Source organism: Balaenoptera acutorostrata, chromosome 15 (assembly GCF_949987535.1).
Source record: "Balaenoptera acutorostrata chromosome 15, mBalAcu1.1, whole genome shotgun sequence".
Classification (NCBI taxonomy): domain Eukaryota; kingdom Metazoa; phylum Chordata; class Mammalia; order Artiodactyla; family Balaenopteridae; genus Balaenoptera; species Balaenoptera acutorostrata.
In genome coordinates, this window is record NC_080078.1 from 26,701,723 (window position 1) to 26,728,549 (window position 26,827).

The following is a 26,827-nucleotide window of genomic DNA, read 5'->3' on the forward strand; positions in this document are numbered from 1 at the left end:
CAGTGCCACCCAGCCTCCATCGCTTCACCTGAAAAGGAGAAGAGTAACCAACCCTGTGAGGCATGAGGCCAGGGACAGGCAGGTACTGCAGATCGGCTGGGATATCAGTGTCTCTGGCAGGTCACGAGGGTTAAGCAGGTAAAGTCAGGCAGCCTCAGGGCCTGATGAGCAGACACAGGGGGAGAGAAAACATTCTCCCTCCTTTCACTTAAGAAACCTTCCGTGGCTCCTCGGCTCCATGTCCACGTCAGGCTGGGGGACTTCAGTGTGACCAGTAGGTCGTACTGAGCAATGCAGATTTTCTTCATGCTTCCTAAACAGTTTATTTTTCTCTACGTAGAAGTTTTACCTGTATAAAAGAATCTTTATTTTTATTTCAAGTAACTTCTTCAAACTTTCAGAAGCAAAGTTTGAGTGAAATCTTCAAAGATACAAAGCGTTAATGAATGGTTCATGGAGTCACAAAGAAACATTTTGGATGCAAGCTTATCTCTGCAGGGCCAGTCTTCAGGTTGACTGCCTTTCACACCTGCTACTGTCACACTGGAAGGGAATCAAAGGCTACAGTTCATTTCATATTTACAATTACAGCACTTGGTGTAATTATACTTGTTTTATACATCAGAACAGAGTGTACAGTGGGAGGTCAATGTACAAAATGTTTCCTTAAACAAATGGACTAGCCTGGATTTTACAAATTAAATTCTTAAAAACAAAACAAAGTAAACCCCAAAACAACAATTTTAAGTAGCACTGAAGCAGCTCGGCCTGATGTGAATTACTCTCCATTAACTGCCTGACATCCCACTCAATTGCCCCAGAAAAAGAGATCCAAACTTTCAATGATTACAAGTAGAAAACAGTGATGGCAAGTCTAACCACCATCATTCTAATCTTGAACTGAATCCTTTCAGAGGTTTAACTCTGAAACCTTCTAGCAACTCTTAAATAAGACAGAATCGTCAACTGGAGTTTGGTTTTTCCTCTGTTTTTTATGTGCAACTGCCGTGCCTATGACGAAATCTTTTCCTGTTCTCCTAAACTTAACTTAGAGGACAGGCCTGGCCCTGGGCTCAGTCTCAGGGCTCCAACTTGCCCTGGGAGCCTTGTGTCAGTCACTGAGGTTACTAGCGCAAGCGGGACTGAGACCCACTCCACGTCCTCTGAGAACCCTGGGTCCCTGCCAGGTGTCGTGGACTGGGCCTCCCAAGACCCCACGAGGAAGGTGGGTGGGTGGGAGGCGCGGCGGCTTTGTCGGCCAAGCGCTGGGGCGCCAGTCCCTGCTGCCACAGGCAGGGGGAGAAGACCTGGCTGTAGCCTTTGACAGACAAAGCAGCACCTTGTTTACTAGGGGCAGAGAATAGGATGTCCGCTCCCCATCCCCCTCGCCGCACTTAAGCATCAGAGCTTGGCTGGCAGGGAGGCTGGAAGAGTCCCTCAGAGCCTGGGCAGCGTCAGTCACAACACCTGGGTTTCCAGCCGTCGGACCTCCTTAACCACGAGATCAATGTTAATAATTGGGTTAAAGTACAGGGCCCAGTAAAACAGACAGTTGCAAACAAATTGAGGGATGAGGGGCCAGAACATGGCCACAAAAAGCCCCTGTGTTGATACTTTCCAAAAGTGGCTCCACATCCTCTGAGGCACAGTCCTGAAAAAGGAAGAGAAGCCTTTGAGAGGCAGAACAGTGATGGCGTTTCTAACAGCGCCGGGGCGCTCAGACCCTGGGCCTTTCCCGGACGCGGCCTGGCTGCCAGTGCTGCAGAGACCTTGTTTCCTGTCCCCAGTGCCCCAGACATACCTTCCTGACCACTCCACCTTCAACTCCCAGGACGCAGCCTAGGGGGTGCCTCTGCAGGGCACCGTCGCCCAGTCCCCACACCTGGTCCCACAGGCGAGGCCTCCCAGCACAGGCCCAACTCCACCCGCTTCTTCGCTGGGTCGCTCTTGTACGTATTTAACATATTTTCTCTGCTAGGCTGCAGGCTTTCAGAGTATAAACTGTCCTCTTTACCAAAAGATCTGTGGTGTCCAGCAGAGAACCAGGGGCAGAGTACGGGCTCAATCAACTGTGCCTGAATAAGTGAGTTCACTGAATTGAAATAAATGAGGGAGATTCTTGTCAGGTTCTCAGAACTATTTATAAGGCTGCTCCTGATGGATGAGGCCAAGACCCCTTCACGTCATGGGCTGTTTCAGGCCGAAAGGATGCTGGTGTGCTGATGCGTTACTTCTGCCTGCCCAGCAGCCATACCCTGTCTTCTGGAAGCACCTTTTGAGCTTCCCTTTAGGGTGTCTCCCTCCCCTAGTCTCTTCCACGTGGTCTGGTTGGGGCGTCGGCTGTGAGTGCACACCTGCATCTGGACACGGGGAGCCCACAAACCCCTGCACTTGTGAGGGGTTCGGGGTGGCAGGGGGAGGCTGTGACCCAGACTGGGCCAATCAGAGCAAAGGCATGTGAGCCTCAGGCTTTCACAAGCCTCAGAAGTGCTCTCTTTCCTCCAGGGCTGCTAAGCTGCTCAGATCGACACCCAGAGTGGTCAAGGGCCCCCAAACAAAGATGCTGTTGAGGCTGAACAGAGCAGAGCTGTAAGGGGGGGGGGGAGAGGGGGAGGGAGAGGGGGAGGGGGAGGGAGAGGGAGAGAGGGAGAGGGAGAGAGAGGGGGAGAGAGAGAGAGAGAGAGGGAGAGGGAGAGGGTGGCCCTGATGACAGCATTCGGGTCTCTGGGTCCAGCCATGCAGGAAGCCTTCACTGGGCATCTCCCTTTGTAGGAAAGCCAATTTAGGTTGGTTTCTCTCACTTACAACCAAGAGTCACTTGACTCAGTGACTGTCTAGTCCAACTCTCTCATTTTATGCATTAATCCAGAGAAATTATCACTGTCCCAGCTGGTGGCAGTGCAGGATTAGAACTCACGCCTACAGAATTCCTCATCAGATCTCTTTATGCTCTGCCACACTGCTGCTTTCCGTACAGCACCCTCTTCTTCTCACTTGTTTATTCCTCAATTATTAAACCCCTTCACGCACCCCCCGCCCCCAGGAATTACCTGGTGTATCACATGGGGAGAAGGCACATGGGACGCACTTTAACAGTGAGTGCCACGAGAGCCACCCCACCCCCAACACAAAGGCATTTTCCTGTTTGCTGCTTAAGCAGTATTTCTAAACCAGAGCCCGGGGCGTCTTCTCGAGTCTGAACAACACTCCACAGAGGACTTCTCCTCCACTTGGTATTTCTTTCCCAGTCTCTGTTGCTCCAACCATCTCCTACATAAAAACACACTTACTTCAGTTCACTTCTTGACCAGATCCTCCAAAAGGAGAATAATTCCAGAACTGAGAGTAACATGGCATTGACGATGAGAAACCGTGACGTCCAGTAATGGACCTCCAGCCAGTCCCAAGCAAATTCAGCAATCAGCTGGTATGGAAGGAAGGAGTACTTGACAAGGAATTCTCTCCACTGCTTCCATGTGGGCTCTCTAAGATCCTTTAAAAATAACACGCAAGTAAATAAAACTACATAAAAATGGACACAAAAAATCATAAGGATTGACTTTTACACAAAATACTGGGGTTATCCCAGTGAATTTTACATTTATTAAAACATACATACACATACACACATATGCAACAATCTAAAATGAGATTTCCATCCATAAACTCACCTTGTAATAATTAATCTTACACTGGATAAATGTTACCAAAGAGGCTGAACTGAGTTGCTTGTTATATAATTGTGGAAGCTCAGAAGTAAAAAATCTAAGCATGAGTAATCTAAGCATTATTCATAATGAGGCTGAAATGAATAAAATTAACCAGCTTTCCGATTTCCTCACCACTGCAAGGACGGCTCAGACAATGCCAAGTCAACAGCTCCTCTGTGGGAGAATGTAACAGGTCGTGGGAAAATTAAACATATACTTTTAAAAAGTAATTTTGGGAAAATGAAAAACTTTCATTACAGAATTAGCAGGCAATCTGTAACAAGAGTATTTAAACAACTCATAGGCATCCAGAGGCTAATGAAAGCCGAGCGAGACTGTGTACAATGGAGCAGACACTGAGCATCCCAAGAAGAAAGTCAGCCTGATGGCAGGGGTTGCTGGGGCTTTTTAAAACAGAAAGGTCAGGGGGTCTCTGCGCTCCCAGTCCAGCAAGGGCAGGGAACAGCTGAAAACTGGGTAATTAGAGAAACACTGCGCAAAGGGGCTAACCTGCAGGCTTAAAACTACACCCAAGGCTGAGGTCAGTTAGGTAGGCACTTGATTCAAGTGTTTCGAAAAGGGTCTTTGGAGATTTAGGAATTCTGTTTCAACATCATATGCGACGATTCCTATATCCATGTGACTTTCGATATAAACGGATCAGAGGGACTGCCCCAAAAGTACCAATGTAAAGGACATCACCCTCCGATGACCAATTAGACCCAATCACCCTGAGTCAATGGGATCCACTGACAATTCTGAAGGAATCCATCAGAGCTGTGGTGGGTAACTATCCCTGCCAAAGGCCCTGTGGCCAGCTGACGTGATGACTCCCATCAGTGAGCTGGATGATGGCTTACTATTCTGAGGCCAACAGGACGGATACTAACCCTGCCTTGTGGTAGGACAAATAATCATCCTTTGGGGATCCTGTTAAGAGACAGATTACCAGGCTGGAAGGCCCACAGATCTAACCCTTGGGCAATCTGGACCTATGCTATCTTCTTTTATAACAGAAGCAAAGCTGGGTTTTTTTCCCCTAAATATTTCAAGTCCAGAGGGTAACCCCTCTTGCTATGCAATGCAGGAAACAAAACAGGCTTCTGGGAGTGGGGAAGCTCCTGCTGTATTTTCTTTCGTAGGGGCTCTCCTTGCAAAATTCAAATGAAGGCTCATGTTGTTTCCTCTTCCCTGACAGGCGCCAGCCATGTCTCCAATTCCATCCCACGCTGAGGAATGGTGGCATGAAGCCACTCAAGGCCCTCTCCAGACCCACCAGAAGCTTGGTGATGATGTCCTCCCCAGAGCTGTCTTCTTGCAGAGGGCAGATGGTATGGATGAAGGGCAGGAAGGTGTCTGTGTAGTCAAACAGGTAGAGGTACAGCAGACAGAGTCTCGGGGAGCTCTTGAGGGCGTACAGCAGGAACAGGGACCTGCCTGGGTTCACGGCCTGCAGAGGATGAGGCGGGTGCAGGGACTCATTACAACCATAGCTGCCCGCTCCCCACCCATGCTCCTTCCGCAGTCTCACGCCCTCCTCCACGTGGTTTGCACTGGTAATGAATGAATGAATGAATGGGAAGAAGAGGCCAAATAATCCATCTGTTAGGCTACATTATAGAAAGATCCAGTCTCTCTCCATGGGTGGGGAGGGATAGGGGGATGAGAAGCAAGCTCCTAGGCACATTTAGAAGAACACAACCTTTCGGGAAAGTAATCAGTGGGCACCACTTAATAAAAAAAATCAGAAGGCCTCATGCACAAAATACTTAGTGTTTGCATTGTGCATAATAGAGAAAAAGTGAAATCTGTGACCTCAGTCCTGAAGTTACAGTAGATATTTAGCCCAGAATTCATACAGCCATGGAGGAATGTATAGGAGGAGCGTTGGATAATGCTCATGTTACAGTGTTAGGTGAAGAAAAGATCTAAGATGTGTAGCCATCCACCTCCACAGTGTCAGTGCCGTGAAAGCAGGGCCTGCCTGATTCAGGACTGAGATCCCTTTTCTAAAGGACCACCTGGCTCCCAAGAGATGTCAGTACATGTTTGCGGAATGAATACAAAAATAAAACAGCTGTTTTAAGTACACTCAGAAAATTGTCTAGAAGAAAACAGAGCAAAACGCAATGTTACCCATGTCTGAATCTCAGGTGGGATTAGGGTCAATTTATTTTCATTTTCTTCACTTCCGTAAATTTTGCTATAATGAATGTACATTTATATTTTTCCTGATTATAAAAGAAACTTAAAAATGATTCAACTTACTTGATGCTACTAAGCATCAAGTAAAATGGGCAAAAGATGTGAATGGACACTTCACCAAAGAAGGTAGAAGGATGGCAAATAAGCACATGAAAAGATGCTCATTATTACTAATCCTTAGAGAAATGCAAATTAAGCCAGTGAGATACCACTGTACACTCATTGAAAAGGGGAGGGATGGGAAGGAGGGCTTACAAAGGGGCGGAAAGAAGCTTTTGGGAGTGATGTATACGTTCACTCTCTTGATTGTGGTGACGGTTTCACAGGTGTGTACATATGTCAGAACTTAGCAAACTGTACACTTTAAATATGTGTATGTCAATTATAGCTCAACAAAACTGTTAAAACATATTCAACTTATTTGATGCTATCAGTGGCTTACCAATAAAAATTTTAAAGTGTGATAACGGTTATATTTAAGAAGAAAGTCCTTCTCTTTAGAGCTTCACACTAAAGTATTTAGGGGTGAAATAATATGATGTGTGGATATGCTTTAATATAATTCCAGGACTGGGGGTGTGGGGAGAGGGTGGAGGGGTACAGATGCATTAGGGGTGACCACGAGTCGATGCTCGTTGAAGCTGGGTATGAGTACTCTCTTCCCTCTATTTTTGTATGTACCTAACATTTTCTATATTTAAAAAAAATTTTTAAGAGGTCCAACTTGTGAAATGGCTGATTCCAGGTCTGGGGCAGGAAAGGTGCAAGAGTAACTTGAACATCTTGCCGTGTGAGAACGGAAACTATCAAAGACTAATAAATCATGTTAAAAGGACTCATTAGCAAGTATGCTGTACCTCAATTCAAAAGTTAAATTTAAAAAATGGACTCAGAGAATAATTTGAGGAGACTCCTACTCAAAAAAGATGGGACAGTTGGAGCATCAATTAGAATAACTACTGAACCGTATTCAAATACATCAAGAATGTCAAAATCCTCAGTTATTAATAATCCTAAAGAAAGAAATTGGTCATGTTTGGAGGACAACAGGGAAGCAAATTCTGAAACTGGTAAGTAAACAGAGAAGATCAAGCATTTAACCTGCCCTTCTGGTATAAACTGTACTTAGGATAATCAAAATGGCTGTTGACAGAAGATTTCCTTTTCATTAAAGATGTATTTCAGTGAACAAGGTGAAAAAGAAATGAGAGAGTTACAGTATCACCATTTGGCAACCCTTAATGAACTAATGGATCTAAACAATCAATAATCATGGGACATTATGAGCCTCTTGATGGAAGAAAATACCACACCTATAAAGCAGCCTTGCCAAAACACCAAACCTAAACCAAAGTAAGCCTCTAGTCCCAACTCCTGGATTATAGGATATGCAGGGGAAGAAGGGACCTGTTAGGTGACACCACAGAGAGACAACTGGCAAAGTACAAAACGTCAGAAAACTACAGGAGAAAATTATCTGGTTTCTTCAACAAATAAATGCAGGGTAATGACAAGAGGAAGGGAGAATCTATAGACTGAAAGAGACTTAAGAGACATGACAACCAACAAACAACCCAATTTAAAAAATTCAGAAGACCTGCACAGACATTTTTCCAAAGAAGACAGTGAGATGGCCAATAGGCCCAAGAAAAGATGCTCAGCATCACTAATTATCAGAGAAATGCAAATCAAAACCTCACACCTGTCAGAAAAGCCATCACCAAAAGCACCACAGATAACAAATGCTGGAGAGGGTGTGGAGAAACGGGAACCCCTGTACACCACTGGTGGGAATGTAAATTGCTGCAGCCACTGTGGAAATCAGTATGGATGGTCCTCAAAAAACTAAAAATAGAACTACCATATGATCCATCAATCCCACTCCTTGGAATATTTCCAAAGAAAACAAAAACACTAATTTGAAAAGATGCAGGCACCCCAATGTTCATAAGAGCATTATTTGCAATTGCCAAGATACGGAAGCAACCTAAGTATCCATCAACAGATGAGTGGGTAAAGATGATGTGGCATATATACACACACACACACACACACACACACACACACACAATGGAATACTACCCTTCCATAAAAAGAATGAAACTTTGCCATTTTGCAACAACATGGATGGACCTGGGGGTATTATGCTTAGTGAAATAAGTCAGACATAGAAAAATAAGTAGGTATATTTTGACTTATATGTGGAATCTAAAAAATAAAACAAACAAACGCCTGTAACAAAACAGAAACCAACTCACAGATATAGAGAACCAACTAGCGGTTACCAGTGGGGAGAGGGAAGGTGGGAGGGGCAAGACAGGGGTAGGGGATTAAGAGGTACAAACTACTATATATAAAATAAGTAAGCTATAAGAATATACTGTTTAGCACAGGGAATACAGAAAATATTTTTATAATAACTTTAAGTGGGGTATGATCTATAAAAATATTGAACCATTATGTTGTACACCTGAAACTAATATAATATTGAAAACCAACTTTACCTCAATTAAAAAAAAAAAAAAAAAAGACATGACAACCAAATGTGGACCTTGTTGGGACCCTGTGTGGAACAAATCAACTGAAAAAAAAAAAAAGTAAGGTATTTGAATACTGACAAATTATTTGATAATATCAGAGAATTATTCATTCTGGGAGGGTATATTGTGGTATTTTAGTTTTGTTTTTCAAGAGGTCTTTACTTTTTAGGGACTTCCCTGGTGGTCCAGTGGTTAAGAATCCGCCTTCCAATGCAGGGAACGCGGGTTCGATCCCTGGTTGGGGAACTAAGATCCCACATGCCGCAGGGCAACTAAGCCTGCGCGCCGCCACTACTGAGCCTGCACCCTGTGGAGCCCGTGCGCTGCAACTAGAGAGAAGCCTGAGTGCTACAACGAAGATCCCGCATGCCGCAACTAAGACCTGACGCAGCTGCATACATTAAAAAAAAAGTCTTTACTTTTTAGAGATTCAATAAAATATTTACTTATGAAATATATGCTATCTCAGATTCAAAATAATCACGGGTAGCAGGAGTAGGTATTACTGAAATAAACAGCCATGAGTTGCTGTCGTATGGGTTGATGGAAGTTTTGTACTATTATCCTGCTTTTGGGTATATTTGAAATTTTCCATAGTAAAAGTTTTTTGAAAAATCTAACTTCTAAAAATTATCTCTATACTGTAACTTAGGTGAGACATAGAAATATGGAAGTAGTTCTTCATTTTAAAGCAGTGTTTCCCAACCTTTTTTTCATTATTACCCCTTAAGGAGCCTTTTACAGACATTTTTTTCATAAGCCCTCCCCTGCCCCATGAAACGTTAATACCACAGATACACCGTGTATCTGTTTACGTACTGTGGTCTTCGGAGGGCCACAAGTCACTGCAATACTTAACACTTTTCACCCCTCAAGAACCAATGGCCTTGGGGGCGCTGCTGCTCCTACTGGGTGTGCAGGCTCTAAAGGAACACAGATCCCAGAAATAGAGCCCGAAGGCACCCAGCCACGTCTCGGTCAGTACGAGAGAAGGGGAGATGACCGGGTTACATGTTTGTAGGTCTGGGATCAGCTGGACCAAAATATCCCAGCTCTGGGGCTACCTTCCATCAGAGAAGGAGGATAAAGCAACCTCCCAGCGAGGTGGTCGCGATGACGGCGCTGCCGTGGGGAGCTGTCCCTCCCAAGTCTGACAAGAACAGTGGCGCTCAGGAGCCTTAGCACGCAGCCTGCAGGCTAAGCATCAAGTGACCACCCCTGGGGAGGGGCTGAAGCACAGATGTGAAGGAGCAGACTGATGATAAGGTTCTGCTTGCTTTTTACAGTGGGACCAGAACACCATCCCCATTCACTCTGGTTAATATTAAGTTTACTTTGACAGATTCTAAATAGAGGGTCACTGCTGGATACAGGACCCAGAAAGGTTCTGTCAGATATTAAAACCCACCGTAGGACTAATATTGGCTACAAGAAGTCCAGAGTTGACTGCATTAACAAAACTAATAATTTATGATAAAAGAGAAGTAGGGATTTTTTTTTTAAACTGACAAACAACAACAACACAGAAAACAACAAATCTTCTATCTTAGGACCCTATCCCCATTCTTCAAAAATTCTGAAACTAGTGTTTTTTCAGTTTTAAAGCAATACATGCACAAAATAAACACAATTTTCTTCAAACGGCACAGAATTGTATTAAATGACAAATACAATTCACCCTTCCATCCAAGTCTCAATCCCTAGATGAAAACATTGTTAACAGTCTGTGTATCCTTCCAGAGATTTTCTATGACACATACAAATGTGTAGGTTTTCTAACATGTTTTTCTTTATTTTCAGTTAACAACTTGGGTATCATTTCTTGTTAGCGCACCCAGGGTCACCTCATTCCTTTGTAATGGCTACGTGTATGGGTGAGCTGTATTTATTGAACCTGTTCCTAACAATGGGTGCTGAGGTTGTTTCCCACGTGCTATTACCAATGACACTGTGGCCAACATCTTGTTTAATAATTTCTGTGACTCAAACATTCAATTCTCACTGTGACTCTCTGAGGTCACTGGCTGAGGAGGAAACGGGACCAGGAGGCCCAGGGACTTGCTGGCGTTCCCACAGTCAGTGTGTCCTGGAGGAGCCCGGGAGGAGCCCGGGAGTCAGGCTGCCGAGCCCTCTCTTGATCACAGCACTATGCTACCTGTGCTCTAAATGCAAAGGAGTGAAACTGTAGACCAAAGAGTACAGGCGGTTTAAATTATAACAGTTATTGACAAACTGCTCTCCAAAGAGACTGCGCCAATTTAGGATCCGCAAACACGAGTGCCTCTTTCCTCACGTCATGAAAGGTTCTTATCCTTGACAATGTCATAGGTGAGAATGACGCCAGCGGGTTGTCTCATTTGTACCATAATTATCAGTGAGCATTTTTCCCCCATAAACTTATTGGTTATTTGTATTTATTTTTCTCCATGATGTCTTTTTTTAGGGTATAGGTCTGTGTACTCCAGACATTCTATGACTAATAAAAAATAGAGTATTCGTTTTACAGTACAGTATTCGCTAAATTCTCTCTGTGAAGAAGAACCAGGTACAGTCACACTGAAGAACAATTTATCAGCATCTGGTAAAGCTGAAGATGTGCATTACTTGTGACCCAGTAATCCTATTACTCAGTGTATAACACAAAGAAAGTCTTACACATGAGCACATGAACTTTCCAAGAATGTCCACAGCAGCCCTGTTTCTCATAGCAAAAATGGAAATAATCTCAGTGGCCATCAATGGGAGAATGTATAAATGGTCACGCACTTGTGCAGTGGAATATGGCACAAGGGAAAAAGAGCCAGAGCCAGAGACAAAAGCTACTTGCAGAAGGATAATAAGCTCAGTTCATGCCTTTTATGTTAAGGTTAAAAACCTAGAACATTGTTCCTAGAGCTGTGGATATATACCCAGAACACAAGTAGGAAAACAGGCCCAGGAAGGATACACAGGCATAGGGAAAGCGGGGACACAGGGGGCTTCAGTTTTGTCTGATGTATTCATGAGCAGTGGGCAGGCAGATAACTGATAATCTGGTGCTCAATACTTATTTTCCATTGAAAAAATAGAGTTCACCTTGTATTCCCAGAGGTTTTGCGGGGGCTTCACACCCAGTGCCTTGACTCGCTCCAGTTCCATGAGGATGGCTCTTCGGTGGCTGCTGTTTTCTATGGTATATGGTGCCCTGGAAAATTCTTCCTCTGTCAAAGTTAAAAGCAACCTAGGGTGTGGGCGAGGAGATAGGAGGAGATGTCTTTTGAGATTATATCCTGGAAGCAAACTTTCCACAGTCGGAGTTCCACCTTATCAACACAGATAAACACTTTAGGCTTGAGGTAAGACACCTAACATATGAAATAAGATAAATAACAGCAAACAACTGAAAGCTTACTATTTGCCAGTCCCTCTATTTTTTAAAGTGTGTGTGTATAGAAAAAAAAAAATTGGGAAGAAATCCAATAAAACATTATGACATTAAGAGTAGTTGTTTGGGGACTTCCCTGGTGGTGCAGTGGTTAAGAATCCACCTGCCAGTGCAGGGGACACGGGTGGGATCCCTGGTCCGGGAAGATCCCACATGCCACGGAGCAATTAAGCCCGTGCTCCACAACTACTGAAGCTCGCGCACCTAGAGCCCATGCTCCGCAACAAGAGAAGCTATGGCAGTGAGAAGCCCGCGCACCACAATGAAGAGTAGCCCCCGCTCGCCGCAACTAGAGAAAGCCTGCGCGCAGCAATGAAGACCCAATGCAGCCAAAAAAAAAGAGTAGCTGTTTGGGGATAGTGATTAAATAAAGATAACTGTAGATCCCTTATCTGCTCCCTTTCATCAGAAGACGCGAACTCACCTCTACGGTGATTCCTTGTTAAAAATGCCCCCTAAAGGTTTATTCCCTTTCACTCAACAATTCCAGTTTCGGAATCTCTCCTCTGGAAGGAAGACAGTTACGCAAAGACACATTGTATTAAGTGGGTAGAGAAGTTTTTTTAACCACAATTGGGGGCGAGGGTGGGGAGGTGGTGCAACTTCTTACAAAAAACAGACAAAGTGGGAGCATTTTGCTTCCTCAATAGAGAGTCAAGTGTTGAAAGCTCGGTTCAGGGGGAAAAAATGGAGCAGGGTGGGAGGTGGGGCAGTCAGGCAGCCTAGCAGTGAGTGGGCTACACGTCTGACTCAAACGGGTTAGAGAGCGGCTGCCTGGTGGTCTAAGTAACACCCCTACGTGGTCCCCCTTCAAGGAAGGGAGGGACCCCAGTAAAGATGGACAGGGCTCAGGAAGGGGCAGGGGGATTTGCTGATGGGCAGAAGCAGGCTGACACATGTAGCTCAGCAATGAGTGAGCTCCTCAAACTAATGGATTCCTCAGAGCATTTGCGCAACGTAGTCTGGTACCGTCTGGAGCAGAAAAAAGGGAAACATCACATATGTGTGCTGGTAGAGATCGATTAATAGACTCTAGCCTATACACATACATATAAACACAGGTCTGCTTAGTACAATCGTATTTGCAGTTTAAATAAATAAATAACACGTTATTTAACACATCTATGTGTATGCCTGTATAAACATTGAAAAAAATCTGGACAGGTGTCCAGCAAGATGATAATAGTGGTTTTCTCTGAAGAGCAGGATTATGAAGGTATTTCATTTCTAATGTCCTACAATTCTACTTTATTATTTTAAAATAAATAAATATATGTTACTTTTATAATCAGGAAGCAACAAACAATTAAAATGTCAGTCGATGACATAAAATGGTTCGGCTGCTTTAGAAGACAGTTCAATGGTTCCCCAAAAGGTAAACACAGAGTTACCTTATGACCCAGCATTTCCACTCCAAGAGAGTACTGAGTATTGAAAATATACGTCCACACGAAAACCTTTATATACAAATGATCGCAGCAGCATTGTTCCTAACAGCCCCGAAATGGAATCAATCCAAATGTCCATCAACTGAAGAATGGATGAATGAAGAATGGAAATACTCTGAACAGGCAAATCCGGGAGACAGAAAGTAGAATGGTGGTTCCCAGGGGCTGCGGGAGGGGAAAATGAGGATTGACTGCCTTTAGCAGGAGCTTTCTTTTTGGGGATGATGGAAATGTTCTAAAACCAGACTGTGGCGATGGCTGCACATATCTGTGAATATATTAAAAACCACTGATTATACATTTCAAATGGGTGAATTTTGGGGTTATGTGGATGGTGTCTCAATAAAACTGTTTAAAAAATGTCAGTGACGTATCAGAAGATTTTGCTCCTCACCTTCCGTTTACTCTTTCAGATAAAAACCTGTCTCTGTAGAGAGAGGCCCAAGGGCCCAGCTGCTCCAGCCAGAGGACAACTTCTTCTGCTGTCCACGTGGCCACAGCCTTGTGCACCAGGAGGTCGTGCTCAGATTCTCCGCTGCTCCAGTGATACACCAGCAGGACCACCTGGGGAAAAGTGACATGGCCCTTATTCCACAGCAGGATCAGAGACGCCAGCTTCTAAATATGTGAGCGTGGGGCCGGGAAGGAAAAAGCTGAGCTGGAAGGGGATGATGCCAAGTCCGTAGATACGGAAGCCGATACGAATGCCAAGTCCGTAGATACGGAACACCACTGCCACCGAGATCTGGGGAGCGCGACCCTTGCTGGGCTCATCTCTGCTGAGTCTCGGGTCATCAGGGAACAGAGACAGGAATAGGACTCACTGCAGGGCACCAGGGAGTACTGCACCCTTTTCCCCATCAATTTGGCCAGTGTAACTGACTCGCGTGCCTTTTCTATTGGAAAATTTGTGATAGTTAGATTTTTGTAGCATGGATAGATCTTAAAAAGAAAATAGTCTCTACACTGGAAGTTAGTGAAGGGCTGTGTTCAAGACATGGCCTTGAGTTCCAGCTTTAACACCTTAGGTTGTGAAGAGGATGAAACGGGACAAAGCTAACATTTACTGGGCTCTGAATATTATGTTGTATATACTTGCATAGGCAACATCCCCAGGTTTCAATGTACATAGTGAATTACCACACACGGTCACATCATTAATCATTTAGGGGTATTTCAACAGAACTGACTTCACGGGAAACTCTGGGAGGGAGGGGGACAGAGAGACATAAACTTACTGCCACACCAGTTAAAGCTGTGAGCACTCCGGAAAAGAATCCCCCTCCCCTCTGCTGATTCACTCGGCCCGTGTTGGGAGCTGAAAGTATCTTATCATTCCCATACTTCTGAAAGGCTGCGAGACTCTGGACTACGTCATTATTCTGCAGAATGTCTTCAGATCGCATTCTAATTGCATCAGGAAATAATTTTTCAATGGCATCCCTATGGAGAACAGAAAAAAAAAATCACAAGACAGTTGTTTGACTAAATATACTTATAATGTTTAGAGGCCAAAATAAAACTACTATCAACATTTAATAATATACAAAGATTCTAGAAGAATGGACAAGAAGATTGGTTATGGCCCTGTTGGTAGCAGCAACAAATCAGAAACACCTATATGTCCACTGTTAGGGCAACAGCTAAATAAAACATAGCATATTCATACAGTGGAAACATACATAGTTTTAAAAATGAATTTACTGGATATCACTGTATATCAAGATGAATAAATTTATCCACATTGTTGAATAAAATAGTAAACTGCAGAAACACAGACAGTACACCACTGATGTGAGGAAATATGTGCATTTCCTATTGGCACATAAATGTATAAAAGTATTTTTAAAAATCTGAAAGATGACAACTAAGTCATAACTGAAATTACTCTGAGAAAAAGGAAGGAAGAATTGTAAGACGGGGGAGGAGGGGTTGAAGGGGTCTTCATCAGCAATGTTCTGATTTTTTTAAAAGAATGTAAATGACTATATATGTACTGCTTATGTTATTAAAAATTAACTCATAAAAAAGAAAAAAGGTGCAGTTCAGTAGTGAAGAGTGAGACCAACCCTCAGGTCATACTGTAGGCTCTTCATTTTCGATTATACACAATCAGAGAACCCTTCTTCAATTTAAGATTAACCTGCAGGTAAACCAAGGCTGAAAGGTCAGAGCAAAGTGTGTGTAAATACATCTCCTGTGAAAAAGAGAATGCTGGGTTAATGTTTTCATGGAACTTCCTGGTACTCTGTTGATAACAAGAAGGCAAGAGAAAAGGATTTTAGCCTCAAAGAACTCACAGGTACATGATGAACATTATGAATGGAAGCAGAAAAAAACCTGCTATCTGAAGGTCTTATCAACTGTTGTGTGATGCCATGCATGAGAAATTCTATTAATGTGATAAATGCAACAGAGTCTAGTCAAAGATTATGAAAACCAGCATCAAACCAGTTTTTGAGAATCATACAGTTAGACCATTTTCTCTATGAGACCTAGGGTGTTCTCAGTGAATACACATCAATAAGATGTATTATGTACAAAGAGTTACAGACAATGGTCTGATAACCAGCGTTTCTTTCTTTCCCTCATTTATAATAAACAAACAAATCACGGTCACCTGTGAGGAAGGGAGCCGGGACTTCCAGGTCGTTGAGCTCCCTGACTCACATGCCAGCAGATCCAGAATGACCCCTGAGGCAGTGGGCTCCACCTCTCTGGCCTTTCCAGATGCGGCTGCTCCCAGTAAGAGAAACCACACTGTACAGGCCCAATGAGCTACCCGCATGGGCTGAGCATTACCTGAGGAGAATATTGACTTTGGGGAAACCTTCCCATTTTTCTCTGCATTCTGGACACTCTGTTTTCTTCGAAGAGGCCCACCACAGAGCTAGGCAGTGCCGGCAGAAGCTGTGCCCACAGTTCAAGGTGGTTGGGTTAACCAGGATGTCGTAACAGCAGTGGCAGGAAAATTCCCTAACAGAAATCCGAGGGCTGCTGCTCTGGAGAGGGTCCTCTTCCTCAAGGCTTGTCGTGTTCAGATCATTCTGCGGAGACTCTTCCATCTCTTAGCAAATTCTGGGATCCACAGACATAGAAAATTCCAGACTCAGAAAACTGCTGCAAAGCATCGCGAAATCTAGAAAAAAAGAGACAACAACAGAAATAGGAAAAATAATATAGTAGGTGTTTGAGATTACAGCCATTCTATTGATATTAAAGCTCTGATTTTTAAATGTGACAAATTTGGTTTCTAAAAATTTACATTCCATAAACCACATAAACATCACTAAAATTTTCTGACCTATTGTCATACTTTCAAAAATTAGGTAAAGCAAAATAGTGTAGTGGAAAGTTCAATCGACTTGGATGGGAGAGGCTGGAGAATTCTAGATCCTTCCATTCTGCTAACTTCCTTTGAACGTGTAATTTCTCTGGCCTCAGTTTTCTCAATGAAATTTCTAAAGTCCTTTCAACGTACATAATTTTAAATAAGCCAGCTTCTTGGCCCATGAAAACGTCTGGAGTCGGCAACAAGAGATGTACTTCATATAAATAACAGAGTTCATCCAAACAAATCTGCCTTCCCCTTAGGTAAGTATTTCTTTTGACACCTGATTTCAGAGGCTTCCACAGGAACAGTACCTGGAAGACAGTGAGGCCTGGTTCTCTGAGGTGCCCTGCGTCAGGTCCACTTGCCTGGGGCTTAATATCCACGCCCCCCCCGCAACCCCAAACCAACCGAAACGTGCACATCCTGCCTTCTGGATCCCACCAGTTCGGTGCCACAGAAACACACTAATGTCACTAATATGCAGATGGCTAAGGACCGTTCTCTTCTCATCCTTATCTGGGTCTTCGGGGAGTTTTTCATTGAGAAGCAGTATGATGGCGCCGTGGAGTTAGAAGCTCAGCTCTCCATCTCCAGGACGGTGCCTAAGTTACCTGGGCTCTCTGAGCCGTGTGTCCTCAGCTGTGGAATGGTGCTTACAGTACACAAACCTTCAAAGCTTCTTGTGAGGGTCAGAGATAGTGAACTAGGGTGGTGGATGGTGCAAACAGGGGCTAAAGAAATGATTATTCAGATTGTTACTGGAATTAGCATGGCGTAGGCACTGGTGGGCAAGAGTTTCTCAATCTCACTGTTGTCACAGGAAAGAAGGTAAATGGCTCTCGATCACCCACACTGGTCACGCAGAGAAGGGCTCTTTGCAGGCAGTGGTTAAGAACACAGGTCCCAGGGCTGGGCTGCCTGCATTCTTACCCCAGCTCTGCCATTTACTAGCTTTGCGCTCTGGATTTCTTTGAGTCTCAGGTTGCTCATATATAAATAGGGATGGTAATAGTATTTACCCCATTGGGAGGTTTTGAGAGTTAAGTAAGAGAATGCAAGTAAAGTGCCTGGCATACGGTAAGTAGACCATAAATGGTAGCAATTTCCCTGATTTTCAGAGAATTTTATCACCTTTTACAGGGCACAAATTTTATATAGAGCATGATAACACTATATTTTAAACAAGCAAATCTATAAACAAAGACTAGAAGAAAATACAATGAAGTATTTAGTTGGTTGGGTGGGGGAGGATCATGATTTTCTTGGTTTTGGTTTTCTGTATTCACCAAGCTGTTCTTAATGAAAATGATGTTACAATAACTGCAAAAATATAGAGAAAATTATAAAAAGCAATCATATTTGCTCATTATTTGTATGTTTAGGAACATTTAAACATTTTCTAACTGCTTTCCTTTGGGCAGCCTCTTCAAATTACTAAGGAAGTAGGAGATCTCATACGTATAGGTTTTTTTTTTTTTTTTTCTTTTAAGTTTTTTTTTTTTTTTTTTTTTTATTTATTTATTTATGGCTGTGTTGGGTCTTCGTTGCTGTGCATGGGCTTTCTCTAGTTGCGGCAAGCGGGGGCCACTCTTCATCGCGGTGCGCGGGCCTCTCACTATCGCGGCCTCTCTTGTTGCGGAGCACAGGCTCCAGACGCGCAGGCTCAGTAATTGTGGCTCACGGGCCTAGTTGCTCCGCGGCATGTGGGATCTTCCCAGACCAGGGCTCGAACCCGTGTGCCCTGCACTGGCAGGCAGATTCTCAACCACTGCGCCACCAGGGAAGCCCCGTATAGGTTTTTAGAAAAAGGAATCATCATTTTGATAAAGTAGTTCCTTTATTTGGCTACTATGGATTAAACAACTACCATGTGGACAGTATTATCCCAGGAAATAATAATTGGACCATTGCTAGCTATTGACCATCTCTGGGGAGCTGGGCACCAGCGGGCACTTTAAGTACGTTTATGAGCACATCTTGATTCAGTGTTGGAAGAAGGACTTTTTTTTTTTTTTTTTTTTTTTTAAGAAAGGGCCTCCTGCTCAGAGTCTCAGGGGACCAGAAATTGGTCACCCCAAAGCAGTGCTCCTCAAGCAGACCATTTCACAGGGAAACCATGAGGGAGTAAGCTGGGCTGGGCCACAGGCTGCAGGGCCGACAAGAGGCCGAGAGCACTGTCTCCAGGCCCAACCACCAGTGTGGGGTAGTTCTCCTCTGTCCCCTCGATGTTGCCTACCAAGTGACCCCCAAGGACACACCCTCCAGCTGACCCTGCAGTATCCTGCCCCCAGGCCACAGGCAAGGCCTGGATGGAGGCCGGATGTTCCTTGGCCTGGTGCCAGGCCTCCCAGAGGGCTGACACTGTGGCCGCAGCTCGCCTGCCCACCAGCCTGCCTGGCCCCGACAGTGTCCTCGGGTGAGGAGAGGCGTGGCCCCCACTGCCCACCCGCAGACGGGCTGACGCAGGGACAGGAGGCTGCAGCAGGACCCGGTTTACTCTGCCTCGCAAGGGTGGTCCTGAGAGTGCCAGGTGCCACCCTGTCTGGGGCGGAGGGAGGGCCCAAGGGCTGGTTAAGGCCAGTGGCGGGAGACACGGGGGGATAGGCAGCCCCTGGAATGCAGTGAGGCCAGGCTGAGGCCCGGAGGCAGCTGTGGTAGGCCAGGGCGATGCCCCTGCTGCCCGGGGTGGAAGGCACTGGGCTGGGGCCAGGCCATGGCTACGGGGCCATGACCCAGGCCACACGGGCACCCCGGGAAGTGGGGCACAGGGTCACAGGACACGAAACATGAAACACAGGCACACGAGTAAGCACGTGGACAAGTGCACACAGGTTCACAGGCTAGAGGAACACCCGGTCTCAGCTGGACACATGGACACCATGGTGGTGTCATACAGACCACAGGGGACACATGGACTCGACGGCCACAGGGGACAGCCCTGGGCCATGGACTGCGAGGGACAGGGGAAGGGGGTCTTTTGGCACGACTGCACTGGAATCGCGAGAAGGGGGCGCTGGGGGCAGCCCATGTGCAGACCCCGGGGCTCAGTCCGTCTTCCACACTTTGTTGAGCAGCTTCACCACCTCGTCGTAGATGACAAACACGATGGCCACGTCCAGGCACACCCGGCCCAGGCGGGGGACGGTGCCCTTGTAGAACGCCTTGGGCCCCTCGTTCCTCAGGATCTGCAGGCCACGGTCCCACATTTTGTGGTACTTGTGAGCCTCCAGGCCCTGCATCCGGGTCTTGATCATGTCCAGAGGAGTGTTCCCACGGACACTGGCTGTGCCTGTGATGGCTCCAAACACACCAGTGATCAGAAGGGTTCATGGGCTTGTTGGGGTTGTCCCCTTGGTACCAGTTGCGCAAGGAGGTCAAGACGAAGAAGAGAATGGCCTGGTTGGATCCCTGCTTCAGCACGGTGGCCACGAGGCCCTGGTACGTCCCCTTCAGCCCTCGTTCCCAAACGATCTCCCTGACCCCGTGGAAGAATCCTCTGTATTTGGGGCTGGGGGAGGTCTGGTCATGGATGAACTTTACCTTGATGGTCTCCATGGGGCACACAACCACCACGGCATCTGCCATACCGGCACCCAGGCTGCACTGCAGCCCGCGCGTGCTGTCTAGCCGTCCCTGGGCGTCCCGCATGTGGTTGCTGAGAAACTCGAACATCCCGAGCCGGACGGCCGCCTTCGGGATGGAGCCGTAAAGCAGGGAGATGAGGCCGCGGTACAGGCCCGGGACGCCATGGTTGTGGACCGTCCGCCGCACGCAGTCCCCGATGCCCTGGTAGCGCGGCGGGTGCAAGCGTTCGTCCAGCTGCAGCTGCGTCTTCACGTACTCGGTGGGGAAAGTGATGCAGATTTCGATGTCGCCTGCCAGGATCGCCTTCCCCGGGTGTGTGACGGTGGCCTTCCTGGGCGCGGGCGCCCCTGCCGCCAGAGCGTGGGGCGTGGCTCTGGCGGGTGGGGTGGGGGGCCCGGCAGCGGCCTCTCTTCTAACGGGTTAGAAGACATGGGCTTGAATTGGGTGCTGTTCTTGGTGTTTCCTGGGGAGCAGTGAGTGATATACCTGGAGATACAGGTCTGATACAGGGTCTTGTGCGCCTGGTTAATGAGAGGTGGGCAGATGGGAGCACATAAAGGTTTCGGAGGCACTAAGATCAGCAAAGCTGTCCTTGAGGATGATAAATCCCATCAGGAAGGCGGGCTGGGCTGGGACAAGGTAGAAGTGAGGTGCTGTCACTTCTGAGACTAAGGTGGCAAACACGAAAATGCAAAGAAAGGGATCAATCTATCCAAGAGATGTTACAAAAATCCTTTATGGGCTTTGGTGATTAGAGAGCAGAATGATCAAAGATGTTGTCTAGGTTCTAGAACTGGGGAAGAACAGTTCTGCTGATAGAAATGAGTCACTGTAAACAAACGGAGCCCAGCTTGAAGAGAAGCAAGTTGAATTTCGGAAAAGTTGAGTTTGCGGTGATGACCAGATCTCCAGGTGGAACTGTCTAGTGAGCAGGTGGAGATCTGAAACTGGTGCTGGGAGTTAAGGGGGAGGCCAAGTGTATGGATCTCGGAGTCATTTGAAATGACAACATATATGGAAATTAATTTCTCACAAATTAACCTTTTAAAACTAGAATGCACGAGTAATTCTTAGTTTACCAGATCTGAAAGTTTATCTCTCGTGAGAGAAAACAAATCACACACAGACATCAGAAGTGTATTTTATAAGTCATGTTTTGGGACTTCCCTGATGGTCCAGTGGTTAAGAATTGCCTTCCAATGCAGGGGACGCAGGTTCGATCCCTGGTTGGGGAACTAAGATCCCACATGCCGCGGGGCAACTAAGCCTGCGAGCCGCAACTACTGAGCCTGTGCATTCTAGGGCCTGCGTGCCACAACTAGAGAGAAGCCTGCACGCCGCAACGAAAGACCCTGCATGCCACATAAATAAATACTAAAAAAAAAATGTAGAGGGCACAAAACATTAAGGATCTATTTTTTAAAAAAAAGTCATATTTTGAAAAGCTGAGGTGGCCACTCACTGTTCTTTAGTTGTCCTTGACAAACTAGAAACTGCATGGACTTTGATTACTTCTTAGGAATCTTGCTCGTTTCATTTTACCCAAAATTCAAAACTGGACGTTAACAGAGAAAGAATGCACAGCTTAATTGAATTCAGCTGATCTCTTCTGCTATTGCTGTCTGTGTTTGGGTTCTTTCCATTAAAGAAAGCAGTACTTTTAGAGGAGGAAAGTGCCTCTTAGGTGATAAAAATCTAGCTCAGATACTAGAGTTCCAAGTTGGGGCCTTCTGACGTGGATAAACACACCCTCCTGCACTGGCAATGGTTAAAGGCTTCTTTGAGGAGAAGGCCCAATGTTCCTTTGAGGATGTTTATAACTGTTCTCTACAAACTCGGCACACACACCAGCAGGCTGGAGCTGGTTCGCTGGCTGAGTGTCTTCACAAGGAAGCACGTGTTAGAACACGCCCGCAGCCTACTGCTCTTTCCACCTTGTCGCAAAGCCTCAGAGAAGACTTGGGGGACGTGGTTAGGACAGGGGCGAGGAGAATCATTCCATTCCCACTCCCAGTGCCCTGTTCACATGGAGGCACTTTGGTCTGTGCTTAAACATCACATGAGGGCTTCCCTGGTGGCGCAGTAGTTAAGAATCTGCCTGCCAACGCAGGGGACACGGGTTCAATCCCTGGTCCAGAAAGATCCCACATGCTGTGGAGCAACTAAGCCCGTGAGCCACAATTACTGAGCCCGTACTCTAGAGCCCGCAAGCCACAACTACCGAGCCCGCATGCCTAGAGCCCGTGCACCGCAACAAAGAGTAGCCCCCGCTCGCCCCAACTAGAGAAAGCCTGCGCATAGAAACAAAGACCCAATGCAGCCAAAATATAAATAAATAAATTTAAAAATAAAATAAAATGATGGCTGGAACACCACATAATTGAAGAGCACAGCGAGACCGCTGGACTGAGTCACTCTGAAGAGCTGCAGTTTCTGAAAGTTGAAGTTGTGTCTCCAACTGATGTCCGGATTGGCACTTCAGGGTGTCAGGGCACACTCTGAGATCACTTGCCAAGCTTGTGTTTGTGCACACGAGTGTTTTCCTGAAGGAAATCTAGAGTTTTTATTTGATCTCAAAAGGGACCAAGACCCAAATAAGGTTAAGAATCATTGTTTATCCAGTGGGATAAGGGCTTTCTTAAAGCACCCACCGCCCTGGCTTCCTAGAGTGCCTGTAATGAACCCAGGCGAGACTTCTCACAGCGTGGCTGCGTTACCGTCAAGAGCGGCCACCCTCCGGACCTGGCAGTCTCAACAGCGGCAGCCACCGCTCCTCGGTGGCGACATCTAGTCTTTTTCTTCACGTGGTGCTTCTCTATCTGCCCCTCCCCCTTGCTCTCTCTTTCTTTCCTCCTCTTCCTTCTTCTCTTCTTTTCTACTGAATTTGGTGCCAGCATTTAAAAAAATCTCATTTCACATAAAAACCCAGATTCCTGGCTGCTTCTGAAAATCAGAAGATCTGGCAACACTGGGCTCTCCTTTTGTGCGACAAGAATCAGCTGAAGCTGAGTATCTGAGCAGCTGCCCCCTTCACACAGGGCCAGCTGGCTCCAGTTTGCTGCAGTCCTCACCCAGCTGGTTTCCTCGTTTCCATGAGCTGCCTGACCCCTGTGGATGTTTGTGTTTTCACAACCTATTCCATAAGGTGATGCCTACAGGGTCTGCCGATGAGTGTATGACATTTCTAGGTTGACTGGCCTTAGGTTAGAAAGCTTCTGGAGTTCTATAAGCTTACTTATTGCTGAGAAAGTGATTGCTTATGAGGTTTCCCACACACTTTTCTACATTACCGCTTCTATTCTGCTTTAGCCTCAGAGGCTCAGTAGACTGTGTGTGTGAAAGGCTGTGGATGAACCTGAGGGCAGGGGCCAAGACTAAAACTTCTAAGTCAGCTTTATTCTCATCATATTCTCACAGACCTAGCTCAAAATGAGTGAGAGTCCGGGGGTTTCCTATTTATCAAATATTTCAGTAGAGGCCTTTAAAACACTTATTTTAATTTTTTGGATGTATTACTTACTTGCTGGTTCTGAGAGACAGTGTAATGCATCTCAGTTTTAAAATCAGAAGACAGGTTCTGACTCCCAGCTTCACTATGAGCCATGAGATCACAGGCAAATTATTCATCCTCTCCAAGGCTCACATCAGCATATAGAAGCAATGGGGTTACTGCTCCTGATCTCACAGGGCTGCCCTGAGCGTGAAGAGCACAACTCATAGGAAGTGCTCAATAAACGTGGTCCCTTCCTCCACAGCACGTTCCAGTGGGTGACATTTCCCAATCCATACAAGTAAGGAATCCCTAAGCTGGTGGTTCTCATGCCCATGCCATATAACCAACAACTTCTGCTACCATGTAACCTTTATTTATTTATTGAAATGGCCATTTGCTTTTATTGCAAGAGACATGGACACTTTTTATTTTATTTTTTTTGGCTGCGCCACACAGCATGTGGGATTTTAGTTCCCCGATCAGGGATTGAACCTGTGCCCCTTGCAGTGGAGGCATGGAGTCCTAACCACTGGACCGCCAGGGAATTCCCGACCATGTAACTTTTTAACACCTGGAGAGATATTACTTCCAGAGGAGCACACCATCTCTAAAGTGGCAATGTCAAGAAATGGCATAAAATCTTACAAAGCATTAACATGTGAAATATGACATGAATATGCACATATGAACAAATTGTACAGCTTACTTTTTCTAGAATGTTCATGGGTTAGGTCTGTTGGCACAACTGATAGGAAACAATTATCACAAGATATCTATCACCATGACCCTATGTATGTTCTCCCAAAGAAATACCTAACTGACATGGTATAGTTATCCGAAAATCCATGGGAAAAAAAAAAGGGCTGGGACACATATACTGTCCCAATAATTCTATGTCACTGAAGACCCTAGAATGAATTTGGCTATTTTGTCCCTGGAAGGAAAGTTGTTGGTCAAGTGCTTATCTGTGGATTTATCCAGAGGGTTATTCTCCAGGAGGAGGCAGGGGCACTGCTGTAACCTATTTCATTGTTTAATCACTCAACTCACATTTAAGAAACTTAATATAATAATTTTTATTGAGTTTATCAAAGAAGATTGCATTAATTCTGAGTTTAAGAATTTTTATACCTTAGCTTCTGAAGACTTCATTATGTGATGACTGTTAACTCTTTAGAAAGTGTAATTATCAAGCTGTTTGGTTCAGTGTTATATAATTATGGTTCTACCTCTTCACTCAACAAAACACTGATTGTGACTATAATACATACCTAACATTTTATGAATAATCTTTTGAAGAGCTAATTTATTGGGATTCTAGCCTGAAAAATATGATCTCAATCACTTCTTACCAGAGATGTTCACTGCAAGAATAAAAAGCTTTTGGCTTTAGATGGGTCTCTAGTTAGGTTATTTCTTCTCATTACATATTACCCAACAACAGAGAATAATGACAATTGCTGATGTTTACTGAGCCCTTACATAATGTGAGAGGCACAACAATCTTACGGGATAGTTACTACTATCATCTCCATTTTACTGATGAGAAAATGGAGACCTAATTAGTATAGGACAGAGCCAGGTTTTGTTTGTTTTTTTAAACAACAACACAATTTCTTCTTTTTTTTTTTTTTGGCCATGCTGTGCAGCATGCGGGGTCCCCAACCAGGGGTCGGACCCATGCCCCTTGCAGTGGAAGCGTGGGGTCTTAACCCCTGGACCACCAGGAGATTCAGAGCCACGTTTTAAATGATGGTCTGACATAAAGCCTGTCCTCGTAACACTATATTGGTCTAGGCCACGTCATAGAGGGGCCACTGCGAAGCTGAGAAATCCAAACTAGAATCTGACATCACTGCATTTTGGAACATGTGGACTCCAGCTTGTGGCTGTTAGGGTGAGCATGCTGTTCCTCATATGAGATAAATAAGCAGAAATATTCACAAGAGAAATAGGGGTGAGGGTGCTTGGGTGAACCCCCATTTCTGGCACCAGCCCCCCCAGTCCACCCCTGGGGACACCACTATAAACACTAGCAGAATGCTACAGACATTATCAAATGTCCAAAGAGGGACCACCCATTTCTCGTGATTATGAGATAAAAAGAAATGTGTCCAAATGTAAGCAAGGCAAAGGTCAGAAACGGCAAATAAAACAGAACATGATATGTACTTCTTGCAGGTGGCGGAAGCTGGCTTTCATTAACTTAAGAGAAGCATTTCCAGGCTCTTACTGTACAAAACTTTGTGTTTTTCCAACTCCAATTGAGTGGAGTTCCAACTCCAACTCCAATAGACAAAACTTTGTCTATCTTCCAAGAAAATAGACAGATTTTCTTTCTAGACAGGGTCAGAAATCACTAGGGCAAAGGCAGCTAGCTAGCTCACTGGACACTGACCAGCTGCCTGAAATTTGAGACCCTGTGATTTACTGCCTGTGAGTGGTGCTGGGCAAGACAAGAGCACACGGGGAAGTGTGTCCTGGTCTCCCCTCTTCCGTGTCTGCTCTGTGGCATATAATCAACGACCTATCTCGTATGAAACACTGGAGATGCCTAATGACTCAAAGTGATAAAAAACTACTGGTGGTTACCAGTAACCCACACCTTAGCTATCGGGTTTTAAACTATTCCCTTACGATTCACACATTCTAAACTAACGAATCCTTTTCAGGTTTTGCACACTGATGGTTGAGTAGTCTTTGCCTCTCTGACCAAATTCTGAGCTCCTGAAGGTCAGGAACCAAGCCAGAGAATTCTATCATTGTACCTGACAGCAACTGGCACAAAGCTGAGTTCTAGATATTTGTAGCTGAAAATCAAATCCACAAATCTTTGACTTCTTTCACAGAAGTTTCTTAGAACTTCCGTCAGAATCACCTGGGAAGTTTGGTGAACTCAAAGATATTTGGCAGAGAGGCCCAAGAATGTTCATTTAAACAAACCCCTTAGAATATTCTTAGGTACATGGATGTTTGGGAACTAGAGAGCTGTTACATACAAATAAACACTTAGATGCCTAAGTATATGTGTCATACTAGGTATAGGCGAGATATTAACAAAATCAAGTTTAAATAACACTTGCAATCT

General features: G+C 45.2%; 2 protein-coding genes across 7 annotated transcripts in view; both read right to left on the reverse strand.

Annotated features, from left to right (window-relative positions):
* BFAR (bifunctional apoptosis regulator) overlaps positions 1-26,827 on the reverse strand; it is a 31,875-nt gene that overhangs the window by 2,883 nt on the left and 2,165 nt on the right. For 3 of the 6 annotated variants that reach the window (XM_057529115.1, XM_007188362.3, XM_007188361.3), the window contains exons 2-7: positions 16,130-16,466; positions 14,566-14,770; positions 13,722-13,891; positions 11,531-11,675; positions 4,987-5,160; positions 3,291-3,493 (exon numbers count right to left, since the gene is read on the reverse strand). In XM_057529115.1, the coding sequence (XP_057385098.1) occupies positions 3,291-3,493; positions 4,987-5,160; positions 11,531-11,675; positions 13,722-13,891; positions 14,566-14,770; positions 16,130-16,392 (1,160 nt within the window). In that variant the 5' untranslated portion in view covers positions 16,393-16,466. Of the gene's footprint in view, positions 1-52; positions 1,652-3,290; positions 3,494-4,986; positions 5,161-11,530; positions 11,676-13,721; positions 13,892-14,565; positions 14,771-16,129; positions 16,467-26,827 lie in introns of all 6 variants that reach the window. The other 3 variants (XM_057529114.1, XM_007188360.3, XM_007188364.3) reach the window with 2 other exon arrangements.
* On the reverse strand, positions 19,698-26,502 carry LOC103017764 (tricarboxylate transport protein, mitochondrial-like). The gene is given in 3 exon segments (XM_057529686.1): positions 19,698-19,981; positions 19,983-20,658; positions 26,399-26,502. Coding segments are annotated over 3 exon segments (1,056 nt in total). The 3' UTR covers positions 19,698-19,705.